The sequence below is a fragment of the Bos grunniens genome, chromosome 8 (genome assembly GCF_055505025.1).
Source record: "Bos grunniens cultivar Pamir isolate PY7600 chromosome 8, Bosgru_T2T1.0, whole genome shotgun sequence".
NCBI classification, from domain to species: Eukaryota; Metazoa; Chordata; class Mammalia; order Artiodactyla; family Bovidae; genus Bos; species Bos grunniens.
The window spans coordinates 36361304-36380053 of NC_141172.1; the positions used below are offsets into that span (position 1 = coordinate 36361304).

An 18750-nucleotide genomic window follows, 5' to 3' on the forward strand; every position below is an offset into this window, starting at 1 on the left:
TTTGACAGAGAATTGTTCAGAGGGTAAGTAAAATGTGCATAGCAACTGCGTTAGTTTAAAAATAGACTGGTTAATGATTTATAACACCTGACATTTATACAGCATCTTGCAGTCAACAAAATGCTTTAACATACATCTCATGTGATCCCCACAATCATTCCATGAAGTAGGCAGAGACTATGAATTGGCCCTATTTTACTGAGAAGGAAACTGAGCCTCCAAGCAAGCTCTGGAGAAATGAAGCTGGGTAAGAGACAAAGAACTGAGGACACCGGGGCCAGAAGAGAAGCAGACCATCAGTGGAGCTGGCAGGTCTTGAAGCAGCAGCAAGGGAAAGTGCCAGGAACATCGAGTGTGTCGGGTGAGGCTGCGAGGTGCTGTCCTGTTTAGCGGCCCTTTTCTGAAGAACCCTGGACCTGCCTCAACAGGCCTTCTGCCTGCATCTCTCATTCACTGACTGGCCGCTCCTTTCATGGGTGATCATGGGGACACCTATGACCAGTCTTCTTTCTTTACTTCTTCCACTCTACTCCACCTCCTCCTCAGGCAGCAACTCTTGAGTAAATCCCCCGGTAGTTCATCCTGGAAAATCCTTTTTTGTGGGGCACAGGGTTAGTTTACAGATACAGTTTGCAAACTTAAATTTGTATGTATTAAGTATGACAATAAAATTTTAATACAAAGGAATTAAATACTTGACTACTTTGATAAACTTTCTGCACATTTAACAATTCATGTTTTGCTAATCCTGGTATTTTACTGATGAGGCCAATCTCACTGACTGAAATGCACACTTGACCAGTCAAGTTATAAATCAGACTGGGCATGATCCTGTGGTTTAAATGAGAGGCACATACAGGAAATATTTAGTGGTTTATGATTAGAAACCCACCCTACATTACTTTTCATTATTAACAGAAAGTTTGCTTCAACAAGCAGTGGTCCTTTTACTGGGCTTCCTTGGTGGTTCAGATAGCAAAGAATCTGCCTGCAAGGTGGGAGACCTGGGTTTGATTCCTGAGTTATTGCTGGATTCAAGAGTATACGTGGCAAGTATGTATACTTTCTCACTGCAGACTATGCTTCCACTTAAAGCTATAGGCAAACAAACACAAGAAGAGGGTCTGCAGAGTTGATAGTTTGCATCAAACTTAGTCAAATTAAAAAAAGTTTCTTATTGGCTTTCATAATATTTGACCTCAGGCAATGCAGAATTGAAAAGGTAAGATGAACTGTATTCTATATAAGCCCCCAGGGTTATCATATCACTTTTCATTTCCCTCCCCTTCCCAAGATGAACCTGGTACTAAGAACATTTGGAAGGTGTAGCTAGCTTCTAAATAGACACTGTCTGGTCTCCTGGGTTAGGAAGCTACATCAGCTCTGGGATAACTCTGAGCTAAAACCCAGATGCTTTGGTGATGGGGGCAGAGGGAGAACAAGAGTATGTTTCTTCCTTCATCTAAAGATTTTCTCCATGTGGAGGAAGCACTATTGGGGGTAATAACTCCTGGCTTTTTTTTTTTATTCACTTTTTAAAATTTAATTCTTATTGGAGTATAGTTGATTTACAGTGTATTAGTTTCAGGTTAGGACAATTTTACAATTTGTATGGAAACACAGAAGACCCTGAATAGTGAAAGCCCTCTTAAGGAAGAAAAGCAGAGCTGGGGGAATCGGGAGGCGGGTAACTTCTGCTTTGCCCCTCACTTTCTTTCTTTCTGCAGAGCTCCTCTGCTCCTTCCACAGAGGGAATGGGTGGTGTCCTGCACCACAGGTCACCAGAAGGCCTAATTCTCAGGTCCAGAGTATCAGGAGAATCCTTCACCCACAGATGTAAGCCACACTCTCCAGCATCTGCTTTATTACAAATAAAGGAGGTATTTTAAGTTTTCAAACCCTGACCTCCTTCTCTAACTGCTTCCCCTCAGGCCCTTTCAATTGGTCCTTCTTCAATCCCAACAGAGACAAGTCAAGGCCTTGATGGATATGAAGCCACAGTCCCACCACAAGCCACCTCCAAGCGGGGAAGTTATGCCCTTAGTTTTACAGATTTGACCTTCAACACAGGTTTACTAGCCTTTAGAATAACTACCCCAAACTAATCCTGAGCTGCAATTCCTGGTATCATATCACCAAGGTGTTGCCAATGGCCACAGAGATATGGCCTGGGCAATGTATAAAGGATACTCAAGGCATTTATCATAAACATACAACCTTGTTAGTAAACTAAAATGTATGCAACCTTAGAGTGACGGATAATCCTTTTTTGAAAAGGTGTCCGAACTAAATGTATGAGATAGTTTTTTTCTTACTGTCGGCAAACGCTTGACTCACAGCAAATCTTAATTTGGCACAAAGCAGCGGAGCTCACAGACCCCTTCCAGCTCAGCTCCCACCTAACTGCTATGTATCAGTCGCCGCCACTTCACTCTCCCTCACGTCAAAATCTAGGGGAGACAATCTTGCTTGCTTTCTCAATTTCTTGCTTTCAGAGCTCTTTTTACTTTATTCACAGTAGAAGAATAAAGAAGAATAACCAACCAAATTGAACATAAGGCTGCAGAGAAGAACACAAGAACATAAGGCTGTTTTGAGAGTTTCCCTTCCCCCTTCCCCACCAGGCGGCACTATTCTGTCATGATGTGGCGCTTCCCACCCTTTGCTGGGTCCTTTAGGTGGAAGAGGATATACTTAGATTTGCATATAACTTCATTTAGTGAGTAGCATTACCTTCCAAATGGGCTTAAAGCAGCTCACAGTAAAACACAAAATAGTTTATTTCTGTAACACCTAGTCTCCTCCATAGAGAAATGGTCTCAAATCTTGAGTCTGCCAGAAACTTCCTATGACTACATGGTGTATATAAAGCATTTAAACAGGAATGGGATTAGGAGTATGCGGACTGATGAAAAGAAGTTAAAAAGTTTGATATTTATGCTTCCCTGACTCCTCCAGTGCAGAAACTGCTGGATGTTCCTTCAGACTTTAACAGTCACTAATCTGATATCTATTTACTGACCACCTGTGTGAGACACTAGAGGAGTCAATGGTGTCCAGCTCTTCAAGGCAGAGACAGAGGGTGTCATGCCCATGCCTGGAGGCCTGTCACACTGAGCCCCACTGCTGTAGGCTGGGGGCTCCGGGGTCCCTGCAAGGGCTGGAGTCCATGTGGAGTGAGTGAGCTTCAGCCACCAGAACAGAATTTGTATTTGATTCATAGATTGGGTTTCTGAGTAAGATTTCATGCAGGGGCGGCGGGGGGGGGGGGGGGAAGGTTTCTGTTAAAAATAAAAGGTCCCCGCTGTGCGTGAGGAATCAAACAAAGCAGAGCTTCTCCAAGTGTGGTCTGAACCTCTGGGGACACACATTACAATTGGAGGTTCCAATTGCCACTGCCCTCCACTCTACGTGACTGGGATGGTTTTTTAAGCATTATAGAATGGACCTCCTGATGCAGCTCTTAGTGTGTTGCTGGAACAAGTGAACACCTCTGCTGGAAAAGTATATGCGTTAAAAACCTTGACTAATGCATTTCTCCCACCTGCCGTCTAGACTCTCAGAAGTCTGCCTTCACTTGCCATAAACACCTGTTTACCCTCTGCTGCACTGCCTCCAGGGATGTATGAACTCCCCTGAAATCTGCCAGTGCTCTGTCCACAGGGATGCTGGCGTCTGGAGCTGTCAGTCAGCCTGCAGTAGAGTGATATTCATTTTCACAAGGGACGTGAAAATGAAAGACAGAAGTAGTCATCACACTCAAGAGCGGACTTTTGCCTATGACTAGAGGACTGAGATGAGCCACAATTCCAGTGACAGGACGGTGTCATATCACATTCTTGCCTAAGTCATGCCAAACCCCTGTACTTTCTCTACTAACAAAAGGGAAAAGCCCAACAGCCAGTCTGATTATCGGAATTCCAAAGTCACTGTGTTTTTGGAACTCTGACTAGGCCCTTTAAAAAGGACCTCTAGAGGCAGCAGCTGTCCTTGCATGCTGCCTACCTTACTCTCTCTTCCACTCCTCGTCTCTACTCTACTAAGTAAAATCCACAGGGCAGGCAGCCCATCTACCAGTCTGATTACATCAGATGAAGACACGATACATGAAATCCCAGTAATTCATCAGCATATAGTTTGGAACCTCAGACAATCCCCCACGCAGAAAATGCTTAAATGACCAAGAGTAAACTGATGCCAGCCGCTGCACTGGGGGATAATCACCAGCTCATTACTGGACTCGGGCAGGTATTAAAAAAACGATAGGCATGTGCTCATCAACCTGGCTATCTGTCATCAGTTTGGCTCCTCAGCCTCTGAAACCCCTTCTCCCTTTCGAACTCTCAGTGGAAGGCAGAGCTCAGGTGCCATTACAAATGCTGAAAGATCCTAGATACGCCCTGGCCCAGAGTCCCTGGCAGCAGGTATAGACTGCGTCAGGCCAATTTTGGCTCCACCTGCCCAGGAGGTAGAACCTGTGACCAGAGATGCAGAGAAACAGTGGAGGAGGATGCTCTCAAAGGTAGCAGCAGCTCATGTGTGTTGATGGCAGAGCCCTGCTCCAGGGCCCCGGAAGGGGAGGTGACCTGGTCCTATTCACCTCCAGCTGAGCAGCCTCCCTTTCTCACCTATTGTTTGACCTTGTTTTTCTGAATTCTTGGATATCCCATGGGTGTCCTAATAACTTTCCACTAAGTTCCTGTAGTGCCTAAATCACTTTACAGTAAACTTTTTGTTTTGTTTTTGGCTGCGCTGTGCAGCTTGCGGGATCTTAGTTCCGTGACCGGGGATTTAACCCAGGTCTGGCAATCAAAGTGAAGAAGCCTAATCACTGGACTACCAGGGAATCTCTGAGTTCCAGTTAGTTTTTGTTGCTTGCTGCTAATGACTTTGACAGATAAGTAATGGCAGGTTTGGGTGGTAGCAGTTCCCCTCCTCACAACGTGGGGAAAGATCCTTTGATTTAACAGTGGAATATAAAAATGGAAGGTTTCCCACACCACCCAATCCTCATTCAAAGGACTTATGAGGAAAACCATCCCTCAAAAAGGAAGGGAACAGATTCATGGCACCACCCACCTGTTCACAAGACATGGCCCTAGATGATTCGTGACTGCCCCCAAGTTGTACTTTCTTGGGCTCCAAAATCACTGCAGACAGTGACTGCAGCCATGAAATTAAAAGATGCTTGCTCCTTGGAAGAAAAGCTATGAAAAACCCAGGCAGTGTATTAAAAAGCAGAGGCATCACTTTGCCGACAAAAGTCCATTTAGTCAAAGCTATGGCTTTTCCAGTAGTCATGTATGGATGTGAGAGTTGGACCATAAAGAAGGCTGAGTGCTGAAGAATTGATGCTTTCTAACTGTGTTGCTGGAGAAAACTCCTGAAAGCCCAGTGGACTGCAAGATCGAACCAGTTGATCCTAAAGGAAATCAATTCTGAATATTCATTGGAAGGACTGATGCTGAAGCTCCAATACTTTGGCTACCTGATGCGAAGAACTGACTCATTAGAAAAGACCCTGATGCTAGGAAAGATTGAAGGCAGGAGGAGGAGACTACAGAGGATGAGATGGTTGGATGGTATCATGGACTCAATGGACATGAGTTTGAGCAAACTCCGGGTAGATAGGGAAGGACAGAGAAGCCTGGCATACCGCAGGGATTGCAAAGAGTTGGACACAACTTAGCAACTAAACAACAATAACCAAGTTTCCAATGTACTCTGCAGTCTGAAGATGTGCTCTCTGCAGTGGTAGCCCTTTAGAGGGGGTTCTCAAGGAGATGACTTCCAAAGGGATGTACCATATTATATGGATTAAATTTTGCACTGCTTGTTGTATATAAGTGTATATAAGTTTCAATAATTTACTAACAACTGTCAGTCTAATAACAAAGATAGAAAACATTTTAAAATTATTTTTCTTTTTTTTCCCCCACTGGAACAGTTTCAAGTAGTTTATTTAGCTAGGCATAGACTTGACAAACATCAGTATGATTTTTGTAGTTTCCAAGTAACTTTTGTTCTGAGTTTCTACTCTATATCCTTTGGGGAAATTATAGATTTTTTTATTTTAAAGATGGAAAAACAAACTTAACCCATATTTTCATCACCTATATATAAATCCTGTTATAATGTTGATTCTTCTCTATGCTTCCATGCGTTAAAAAAAAAAAAAAATTCGGACCTCCTCTACAGATAAAATGTCTTCCCTCATAGCCACAGCCTTTATTTTCTTTCATGTGAGAGCACAGCTGCCCTCTTCCTAAAGAAGCAGACCTGGCTGCAGCCGTGAAGACCTCACAGTGCAGTTCCCACTGTGGTCCTCACACATCCCACAGCACTTGAGGGGGAAGGGTCTTTCTACCATGGTAAAACAGACAAAACATAAACTTGCCACCTTAACCATTTTCAAGTATACATTTTAGTGGCCTTAAGTATATTCACAATGTTGTACAATCATCACCACCCTCCTTCCCAGATTTTCATCATCCCAAACTGAAACTCCACACCCATTAAACAATAACTCTCCACCTCCTGCAGATGAACCTAGAGCTTATTATATAGAATGAGCTAAGTCAGAAAGAGAAAAACAAATATCATATATTAACGCATATTTATGGAATCAAGAAAGATGGTACTGATGAACCTATTCGGAGAGCAGCAACAGAGACGCAGACATAGAGAACAGGCTTGTGGAAAAGGGCGGGGAAGAGGAAGGGCAGGGTGAGATGAATGCAGAGAGTAGCATGGAAGCATACACACTGCCGGGTGTAAATAGATAGCCAATGGAAATTTGCTCTTTGACTCAGGGAACTCAAACTGAGGCGATGTAGCAACCTAGAGGGATGGGGTAGGGAAGGGACCTACGTACTGCTATGGTTAATTCATGTTGCTGTATGACAGGAATCAAACCAATGTTGTAAAGCAATCATCAATCAATTACAAATAAATAAATATAAAAAAACAGCTCTCCATTTCTGGTCCTCCAATCCTGGGTAACCATCATTGGAAAGCTTTCCTGATTTGGAACCAGTCTGTTGTTCCATGTCCAGTAGTCATTATTGCTTCTTGACCTGCATACAGATTTCTCAGGAGGCTGGCAATATTGAGTGCAGCACTTTCACAGCATCATTTTTTAGGATTTGAAATAGAATCTGGCTATTTGTTAGCACCTCATAAGTGAAATCACATATTTTCCCTTTTACATACTTGGATGATTTTGTACCTTGCTACTGATCACCTATAATTAAGAGGATCTTCTTAGTTATTAATTATCCTTTAAAAACTCCATTTTACTGAATATACACAACATTTATGGATATTCCACAATTAATTTAAGCATTCTCCTATTGTGAGATATATAGGTCATTCCATTTTTCTCATACCATCCATAATACTATTGTATATTTTTCTCCATAAATCTTTGTCCAAATTACTGACTGTTTTCTTAGAACAGACTTGTAGAACCAGAATTACTTGGTGAATAGGTATATAAACTATAAAGTTAAATTCATCAGCTTTGAAAAATTCACCATCAGACTTCTCTAGTGTAGTTAAGTCTATTTTTAGCCACTCGACAAAATTCTGCTTCAGTCAGTCCAAGGTGGAGTCCAGGCTAAATGACCTCCTAATCCCTCCTCTCGGCCACACTGAGAACCAACGCTCAAGAAGATTCTCTCCCAGCACAGCCCATACATCCTGTGTATAAAGGAAGAACTGATTCCATGCTGGTTCCTTTGACTATACCCCTTTCACAGTGGCAGCCTTCCAACAGACCTCTTCTCTATGCTCTGTACTAGTTGTCAAACACTGTCATTTCAGCCTGTGGGGCAATGAATTCAAGCCAACCTACTTCCACACGGACACTCATCATTCTGGGAAAATTCCATGTCTGATGCCCAGTTTTCCTGTGTAAGAGATTTTTAAGTCTTTTACAAGGGACAGATTCCCTTTCTGTATACTGATACTCCAGTTATCTCTTGGAGTGATGCCTCCTTATTCCCTCAAACAGCCAAATTCCTTTCCAGCAGCCACCTTTCTCCACTGCCTGACACTTAACCATACCCATCTTCCAAAAGACAGTATCTTCTTTACAGAAAGAACAGTACTGACACTTATTTGGTAAACTTCTGGGGGCCAATTAGCTGGTTAGTACACACTTCCCCTTTTGCTATAAGCCAAGACTGAAAACAATTCCTGGTAAAAGTTCTGAGGCCCCAGAGATGCAGGAGATTTTATTCTTCTGCAAGTTACTACAGCATTACACCTCGGAAGGTACAGCGCTAAAAGAAGTCACATTTTTGTTATTACAACTAGGTGAGATGCTGGCATGAAAAAGCTTCTAAAATCATAGAAAATACAAAGCTAAGCAATTTCTTTTGGAATTATCTTTCTGGCTCTTTTGTAGGGAGGAAGCATAAGAAAAGTCAGTAACTAGAATCAGGGGTGACATTGGGGAGCTGACCTGACTGCAAAGGCCTGTGAGAAGGACAAGGGGAGCAGCTGGAACGTGTGGGGCTAAGCAAGGCGGCTCTAAAGTGCTGGCCAGGGGTTCTCTGTATCCCTGGAACTGCAGAGTACGAATGGAACCAAAAGGGCCATTTATTCTCTTCTCCCTGCCTTGGGGAGAGGCCACTCCTCTCTTCCTCCCTGCCTCTTCTCCCTCCCTGGCATACACTGTGTCTCCTGGTGCCTGGCACTGACTTGGCATTGGAAGGCAGAGACGAAAACAGTCCTCTCAGAGTGCTTTCTTTCAAAGAATTCAAAATCCAGATAGGGACTCAAATATATGCACGAATGTATGAATACCTACAATATGATGTACTGTATGTGATCATAGGTGAATGGGCAGAGAAGTGGTGACTCTGTGTTCATGACTCAGGCTCCCATGACATCAACTGTGTCAAGGCCCTTCTCCTCATGATTAACCTAATTCCTCAGGCCTTCCCCTCAGTAGTATATCCCCAGCCACATGAGTGAATGAGTCAGAGAGTCCCCCTTCAGGACTCTCCTGCACTCATCTGGCTTGGTCTATGTGAATGCTGTAAGATGGGAGAGAGCAGTGATGTAGACACCAGATGGAGCTGGCAGCTCCCCCAGCACTTTGTGGGGACCACTGATGGAGGCTGTGGTGTAGCAGCTTAATTTTATCAGGGCTCCATAGCTGGTCAGGCTATCACACTGACTGTTGAGGGGTGTGTGTGGCCAGGTCAAAAGCACAGAGCTGTAGGCTGACCCTTTCTCTACCCCTCAGGAGTGTTCTCGAATAATCCCACCAATGATCCCTGGGCTGACTCCCCACCAAACCAGGAGTCAATGCAGGAAATGCTTCCAGTTCAACTCCTAAAAGCCCCATATATATAAACTACTTGAAAATGGGGTCAGTATGTTGAAATCTTTCTGATACTTCTTCTGCAGCCCTCCTTTTATAAAGGTATGGAAGATATTACTGGGAATTTTGTGCTTAGGGACTCTCTTGACCAATGAGTTGACTAAAAATTACTAGCCTTCACCACCAATAGTAACAACTGCCACCATAGTCATAAACACTACCTGAGTGTTTCCATGCTGGTGTGTGCATGCACGTTCAGTCACTCAGTTGTGTCTGACTCTTTGCGACCCCATGGACTGCAGCCCTCCAGACTCTTCTGTCCACGCAGTTTTTCAGGCAAGAATAGTGAGGAGTTGCCATTTCCTAATCTAGATTATGTGCTGGACGCCATGCTGCTTCATACAATAGGTTTCAAAAACTACAACCTGTGCATTTATTATTATCTCCATTTTATGGATACGGTAGCTGGCGTCAACTTCCTTGCCCTGGATTGCATGGGTGGTTACGGAGCAGAGATGAACACTAGGTCTGTCTGCCACACATCCAGCTCTTCCCACCTTGAAGACTCAGCCAGCACCTAAGCCCACCCTTGGGCTGGCTGCACCCTCCTGCTGTGCTCCCTGCAGACACTAATGCAGAAGCACCCCAGAACTGAACTCCTTACACTCAAAAAAGGTGGGCAATTCCCATCTCTAGGGGACAGGTCTTTCACCCTTTTTATATTAATAGTTGTGGGCAGAGGCTAAACACATGAAGGGAACAAAATATTTTATAATGTCAATAAAAATTATGTTGCAAAACCAAGAAATGGAGGGCTTGAGTCAATTTCTCTGTGTTGCTATTGTTCAGTGTCTGTCATATCCGACTCTGTGACCCCCATGGACTGTAGCCCACCAGGCTCCTCTGTCCATGAGATTCTCCTAGGCAAGAATACTGGAGTGGGTTGCTATTCCCTTCTCCAGGGGATCTTCCTGACCCAGGGATCAAACCCAGTCTCCTGCATCCCGCAGCCAGATACTTTTGAATTTCTCTGTAGTGGTTTCTAAAAATAAATGTCAGTTCTAAAAGCTGAAAACAGAAGGATGAAAAGAAGGATAAGGGTAAGCGTTGTGGGGAGAGAAGGCTGTCGTGCTCACATCTCATGCTGGGGGCTCTGCTCACCCACGCTGGCTTCTGCCCACTCCCTGCTGCCCCGAAGGCTGTACTGTTCCCCAGAGCACCCGCCTGGGCCCACAGACACGACTGGCAGTCTTGCGGTAACGCTGCCCGGTGTCAAAGAAGAGCTGCTACTGTGCATGACCAACTCTATGTCCTGGCTTCCTCAGCAATAAAATGGAGATAATAATACAACCTTGCAGAGCTGATAGGCAAATGAGAGCTAATAAATATTTAAAATGAGAGAAAAACAAAGCACAGTGCCTGGCAGCTGGTGAGTCAGAAGTGATCTGTCACTGGATTTACTTCGCATCAACAGGGAACATGGAGTATGCTAAGGAGAGGACAAAAAGCCTTGGGAGAAGGTGATTCTCGGCATTTGAAATCATGAAAAAGGATGCACTGAGAAGCCAAGAGCCTACTATCAAAGATGATTAGACAATGTTAGCCTCGTTGAAATCCAAAAAACTCAGCAGAGGAGGAAAGCAGGAGTCATCTCCCAGTCAGGCAGAGAAAGAACCACAGTGTCCTGCACCCGCTCACACAGCTAGTAAGTGGACAAGTGGGGCGACCTTGCACTCAACACATAATTTTCAAGGATCTCTTATGTTCTAGGGGGTAGTGAGAAAAACTGTTTTTGTTTTTTTTTTTTTCCTTAAACCTCATGCAACTCTTTAGTGGAAAATGCAGGAGTTAAACTAAAATAATAATAAAGGTAAGTGTAAGAATGATATCATAGAACTCACAGGGTAAAGCAGAAGCATTTAACTGAGGGATTATTGCCACATTACATGGTTATTATATCCCAGAGAGCCTCAAGATGCCACAAGAGGTGGGAGAACTAAGATGAAATTTTGACACAAGATTCTGAAAGAATCCAGATAAGGAATATCAGGAAACACAAGTCATGATATAGTTTCTCAGAAGGGTTCATATCTTTTTAAAGAAATAATTTTTTCTGATTATAAAACATGCTTATATGGAAGATATAAGAAGGGGATAAAGTTGAAAATCATAATCACCTATGATTACACTCTCCAGAAATAATCAGTAACATTTTGATGCATTTCCTTTGAGAATTTTTCCTTTGCATATTTATATTTTTGTATATAATTGGGATCATGCTGTAGATACAATTTTTGAGCCTGATTTCTCCATTTATTACACAGTACCATTAAATAGCCTTTGAAAACATGATTTTTAATAGCAGCATAAATAATTCATTTAACCTTAGCTGCATTGGTAAGTGTTCAATGTCCACATTAAAGCAACAATGAGTTGTCACGCTTGCATCACCAGTTTGAGTTTCGGGCACTGTTCATACACTCGAGACCAGAATTTTGAGTGGAACGCTGTCCTAAAAAAATTTCATCCTGAAAGTGTCCTGAAGGAAGAACATTCTGAAAATCACTTTATATTCATTAAATCATTCATTCCTTCCCACAACAAATATGTATTAAGTGACTAAGGCAGGAAGACTGTTTTGTTTGAATTTGAGAAGACTCATGAGGAAACTGATAGCATGTAAAAGCTGCCAGAAAGACAGGATGAAGGGTATTCAGTTTTGATCTAAAGGTTAAGAACTGACTGGATCTTAGGGGTGTTTCAGAGGCACCATTGAGACTCCACACAAAGAAGCTCATGCCTCCTAATAGTTAGCAGCAAACTGGTAGTGAGCCCCTGCAGCTTGGAAGTATTCAACACCAGACTTGAGAACCACTGTACAGGGGTTAAGGTCATGCATACTTGCTGTAGAGCCTGGAGTCTGAGGGAGGCACAGAGGAGGGTTAGGTTGGTTTAGAGGCTACAGGGGGAGGGGACTGCACACTTAGCCATTAGCTTGTCCTACTTAGGCAGCAGTCCTGAACTGAGCCAGGGTTACTCAGAACTTTTAGACAGGAGACCCGCTGTCTAAGATTTTCTCATTGAACAGTCTGTCCAAGTCTCACTGGAAGTTACAGGCAGAGCTAGGATTATGGTTCCCAAATTTGTCAAGCCCTTGTCTAGGGCCCTTCCTCCTTCACCAAAGTGCTGGGAACAGAGAATGCAAAAAACAAGAAGAAAAATCTGATGTAGATGGAAAATAATCTTTTCCCTTAATCTAATCAGGGAGGCCTGGCGTGCTGCGATTCATGGGGTCACAAGGAGTCAGACATGACTGAGCGACTGAACTGAACTGAACTGAATCCCAGTCACTCTCTGGCTACACTCCTAGAGCTCCTTATATAATAATATCAGCTTCCTCTATGACCAAAAAAAAGGGAGCATCAACACCCCAAGGAGAGGACCCACTTATGCAGGACTGTCTTGATCTCTGGTGGACACACAGAAGGTCTGTTCTAACCTAACAACTAGGAAGCTCACGAGCAGGTGAAGCAAAAGCATAGAAGTGATAATAGAGGATTGAGACCTCCACCTACTGCTGTGGAAAAGGCTTTGATGAAGCTTTGGAGGTTAAATGTACAACTGCAAAAAGACACTGTGGTGTATAAAAATATGTCAAGGATTGATTACTCTTGTGGTGTGGCCAAAGAAGATCTTGGCCTTTGAGTCTCCAAATGACACTACATTATACGAGTAGCATGCCACGTTGTCAACTGGGGCCATGTGCCCAAAGAAACGGCCTCGCCCAAGCTGGCCCAGCAAGGGCTCGTGCACATGACCACACAGGGAGCTGTTCACCAAGAGCTGGGCTTGGGAAAGGGGCATGTGTGTGTTTAAATGAGTGAACTGCTAGGCCGGGCACACTCTAATGCTCACAGAGATGATTATAATTGACCCAATGTGTTTCTTCCCATGCCAGAATCAGAAGACTCTAATGCTCACAGAGATGATTATAATTGACCCAATGTGTTTCTTCCCATGCCAGAATCAGAAGACTATGAGATTTTCCAGGCCGATGTCTCACTTTAAAGTAATGGGTTGAATAATAAAATGACTTGCCTAGAGTCACAACTCACGAAGAGCTGACTATTATTTAGTTTAACCTTGCATTTCATAGCTCAGTTGTACAAGATTTTGAGCAAATGAGTAACACCTGGGGAGGATTTTAAACAGAGGATTTAAAAGGATAACCAGGAAGGAGTGAAGACAAACTTAAGGATTTGTGAGAATATGATTTGTCAAAAAATGTCAGCCTGTATTATGTTAAATTCAGAACGAGAAGAATAGTAAAATGTATATGTGTACAAATGAAGTAATCCAGAATTTCCTCCAAGTTGCAAATATGCCTGAACATAGCGATACAATATGAACAACTCATTCTATAAAAGTTTCCCATGGAACCTACTGCTTCAATGTCTGTTAATTTAACCTGTCCTTCTCAGATTTAATGCAAATGCATAAACTTACACAATCACGTTCATAACAGACTGTCTTACGAAGAACAGGACGTGTGTGATTACTACCAGCCTATTTCCACAGAGGCCAGTCTGTCACAAATTGTAGACAGATAAATAAGATGGTTGAGGAGAGGATAATGAATCAATCGATCTACTCAACACTGTTACCCTTAAAGTCAGAAATTTCAGAAATTCCCCAAATGATGCTTATGTTGTCAAAAGACTGTCAAATCAGAAGAATCTCAATGTGAAATTAAGGAGAATTTTGCAGTTTGTAGGTTCCAGGAAAAAAATAAAAATGATATATAGATAACATGCTATTGTCAGGCTCATCAGAACCAGAGCTTTTAATCCAAAGGCTTAAAAACACATTAGAGGAGGGCAGCGAATTTAGCTTTTACTGATCACACTCAAGCCTGGAATGCCTGGTTCAGAATTACACTGAGGATTATGTTGTGCCCTTTTTCTGCTAGTTAATGAACATTTGAAGTAGGAACCTCTCTGCTCTTTTCATGCTGGATATTAATCTTTATTTGAAGCCTAATTTTTGCTAATATCTGACTTGCTTAATGAAAACTAAGCAGTCAGCCAATTAATATTTCAATTATGGTATGGTCTTTTTTTCCCATCTCCCTCCAAAAAACAAGGTTATGTTAGCATCCTCAGTTACTTTCCTTGAAACAGACACCCACAGTTTTGAATTGATGTAGACTGGCATATACTGGCAACTGTGAACCAAAAACATGCCAAAAGGAGACTCCCAGGATACACGGGCATCTGTAAAGGGGGATCAGTGGAGGTGATGCTGGAGCCAGAACAGCTGAACCTGGCTTTTATAGGTTAAACTAAGAAGGAAGAAAAAAGACCTCAGGGATGATACTACAGAAAAAGAGCAATGAAGACAGAGGAAGATAAGGGGTAAAAGGAGATGGCTTTGCCAGCAGCTGGTTTTAAATGTCCATCGTAACTACCAATCAGCAATAACTACCTAACAGTAAAGCTAGGATGCGAGTCCTAGCTTCTATCAAGTCAGTATGATGCCAGATGCATTTGAATAAAGATCTACATGCTCATACACACACGTAAGGATTGTGTATGCACTTTTAAAACCCTGGGAGGATACATAAGCAGCAGGAGGGACTGCACTCAAATGGACACTGCTACGGAGACTTGTACCGTTCATCTCATGTCCACCTATATTTCTTGAAGTTTAGCCAACCATGGGAATATAAGGCAAAACACTGGGCACACGTGATGGTTAAATCTTTGCTTTCTTATTATTACTGCTAAGCGCAACATTTCGTGTACCAAAGTAAGTCATTGATCCTTTCCCTTTAAGAATGGTATATAAATCTCAAACGGAGAAGGCAAGGCAACCCACTCCAGTACCCTTGCCTGGAAAATCCCATGGACAGAGGAGCCTGGTAGGCTGCAGTCCATGGGGTTCTAAAGAGTCGGACACGACTGAGTGACTTCACTTTCACTTTTCACTTTCATGCATTAGAGAAGGAAATAGCAACCCACTCCAGTGTTCTTGCCTGGAGAATCCCAGAAATGGTGGAGCCTGGTGGGTTGCCGTCTATGGGGTCACATAGAGTAGAACACGACTGAAGCGACTTAGCAGCAGCAGCATAAATCTCAAAAGTGAGGATGCTCAGAACATGGAAGATCCACCTCCTTCAGAAAGTGAGAACTCGGATTCCCAGAGGCCTCACTGAAAGAGCCCTGGGGAGGGAACATGGAAGAAGGAGGGAAGTAAAAGTCCCAGAGGGGAGCCTGCAGGCTACGTGTACAGAAATGGGGCTGGGGCCGTTGGCAGAGGGATGGGGAGTATGGGTCAAGTCATGGAAATGAGTGCTGAGGAGAACTTGGAGTAAGGAAAGTTAGGATGAGCTGTAGAGTAAGGCAGACTACAGATGGGCAATGATGCTCCATTTAAATGTGTGTCAAGATGGAAGCCCATAAAAGGTGAATCAGATCAGATCAGATCACATCAGTCGCTCAGTCGTGTCTGACTCTTTGCGACCCCATGAATCACAGCACGCCAGGCCTCCCTGTCCATCACCAACTCCTGGAGTTCACTCAGACTCATGTCCATCGAGTCAGTGATGCCATCCAGCCATCTCATCCTCTGTCGTCCCCATCTCCTCCTGCCCACAATCCCTCCCAGCATCAGAGTCTTTTCCAGTGAGTCAACTCTTCGCATGAGGTGGCCAAAGTACTGGAGTTTCAGCTTTAGCATCATTCCTTCCAAAGAAATAGGACTCACCAATTTGGGGGGCCATACCGTCACACTGAAGAATTACTTGGTCAAATACTATTTTATCAAATGGGTTAGAGTTAGCTAATAGTGTGTATGTTGTGATATGTCCACTTAGAGATGAAAATGAAGTGAAAGTCTATGCCATTTCTGAAATATGTGATATCTGTTTTACACTGTGACATGGAGTCTTTCAGTGTCTCTTCAGCTCTGCAGGAGATGAAACAAAACAAAGCAATCCTATGCTTTGCAGCCCTGGGATGGCTGTAAATGCAGTTGACTGCTCAAGGTGGGAAAAGTGGGGAAGAAGAGAGGAAACCTCAGTACAGCCAACGGTAGACTAATAATCTTGTTCCTGAAACTTGGGCTTCCTTCCACTCGGCTGAGTGAGCTGAATCCTGCAAGGCATGCTGTCATCTTGACACCTTTTTCTTCCTCAGCCCCAGGATGGGTCTACCACTGACTCCTCTCGATTTCACCTCCTAAATGTATTTTAGATCCTTCCACTGCTCCCTAGTTCAAATCACATCACTTCTGCCCTGATCCGCTGCTGTGCTCTCCAAACTGGTCCCCCAGTATACACCGTAGCCTATTCCCCAATTCATCCTCTCCACCACAGCCAAACAAAATGCTTCATAACAAATTTTCTCCTGTTGACTTCTCCTTGGGACCTCAGTGGCTTCTCCCTGCTCTTGGAATAAAGATCTAACCCTATAAGACGGTCTTCAAGGTGTAGCCTCATCTGCCCCTTTCTTTCTTCTCCAGACCTCCCATCTGCCTCCCCTAGCAGATGCATCCCGCCTTCTTTCAGCAACCTGAGCAGGTTGCTCCTTCCTGCCAGCAACAGCCTTTGTGCATGCTTTTCTGGGACACCATCCTCTGCCACAGTAATGCATCCTGTAGATCTCAGCTCAGGTCACATTGATCACATCTCTAAAGAAGGTTTTTTGTTGTTACCTGTTCTTAGAGGATTACATTTCTATCACTCCAGGACTTATCTCAATTTGAAGTACATTTTTATTAGTGTGACAGTCATATGTTACGCTTTCCCACTAGATTATAAATTCTATGAGAGCAAAAACCATTTCAATTTTATTTCTCATGATCATATTTCCAGGGCCCAGCACAATGCCTGGCATGTAGCAGGGACTCACAGGAAGCAAAATTTTTAGTGAGACTCCACTTATTGAAATGTAAGATATCCCTTGGCTGAAGAATCCATAAATCACCCATGCAGGGACCCAGACGTGGCTTATTAAAGGTCTGGCTCTGTAGGGGTTCCTTTTTCTACAAGAGGAAGGCTTCCTCAGCCTTCACACTGATCTGAGATTCTCACTCTTGAAGAAGAAAGAGGATTTGTGCATCATATACACACTGCTTCTCAGCCTCATTAGACTTCTCCTGCAGGGAACCCGCTGCCTACTCTCAGATACCAGTTAGATGTTTGTCCTTCCAACTTCCTGCAAACAAAAACACAAACACAAACAAAACCCTGCAGAAACATAACTCGTCATAACACAAGGCAGAGTTTTAGCATAAATATAGGAAAGGCGTTTCACTAATATTGAAATACACTTTAAAACTGTAAATAAAATATTAAATTTCATACCAGTTCTCTTATAGTCTCTATTTTAAAAGGGCTTCAGATATTGGCTGCCTAGAATGCAATGAGCACAGCCTGATATGTTTTGAGCTAGTCACTATTTTTATGGTATAAATCAGATAAACCGCTTTAGAAGATTCAGTGTTATCTATTATTCCCTCGAATCATTCAGTCAGATTATTTTTAATGAAAGGCTAAAAATGGTAAATATCAGGCTTGTTTTAAAAACAATAACATAAGTATAATCTGATACCTATACTACTGGAAATACATGTAATTTTACTCTCCCATTTTAGCTGAGTTGTTAGCCATTAGTTTGCAAAAGGCATCTTTTTCAGGCACGGATCATAGCAGCATCAATTATGAAACTTTCCAAGTAGTGGGAAAACCCTACTTGGATCTGAAAAGCCATGTATAAAACATTATTCAACATATTGCACCATTATAACATTTAGAAAAAGTTAAAATATTCTTTATGTTTAATGGTACTGGATCAAATATCTAAGCATAGAAGACATGCAAACATAACATCTTCCATTTCACAGAAGCTAAGAAATCAGATGGTGCAAGGCAGGTATCTGCAGAAACACATACAACCAACAAAGACTACAGCAGGTCACAGCTGCCAGGTTTTTTACTCACTTCTTAGCAGAGAACCTTTTCTGACTCTGGGAAAGATTAGAAATAGAAAGAAAAATCGCAACTCTCTATTCTCTCTCCACATTTCTCTCCCTTTACGCACACAGCCTGACCTCAAAATATAATTCATTTAATGAAACAAAAGCAAGATTTATTACTGGTTCTCTCTCACCCATGAAAATCAGCTAACTGCTTTCAAACAAAGTATGAAAAGGAAATAATAAAATGAAGGCAGTGCTAGTCTATGAATAAATAGACAGTACTGACTTCTTCTGGATATACTTATCAGACAATAATCTAAGTTCACTCTGTGACCAAAATAATTTAAACCCCATGGTCAAACAGGAACATAAACTCTGTTGATTTATGAGCCCAATATCTTCTGGGATGTGTCACCAATTTATGTGTTATGTCCCAC

General features: G+C 42.8%; 1 protein-coding gene across 10 annotated transcripts in view; it reads right to left on the bottom strand.

The window, feature by feature from the left end:
• The window catches only part of KDM4C (lysine demethylase 4C), a 411074-nt gene that overhangs the window by 12229 nt on the left and 380095 nt on the right, over nt 1-18750 (bottom strand). The window contains exon 20 of one of the 10 annotated variants that reach the window (XM_086415164.1): nt 179-17550. The exons of the other annotated variants lie outside the window; for them this stretch is intronic. Within the exon in view, the coding sequence (XP_086271290.1) occupies nt 17527-17550 (24 nt within the window). The 3' untranslated portion in view covers nt 179-17526. Of the gene's footprint in view, nt 1-178; nt 17551-18750 lie in introns of those variants that run through there. 10 annotated transcript variants of the gene reach the window in all.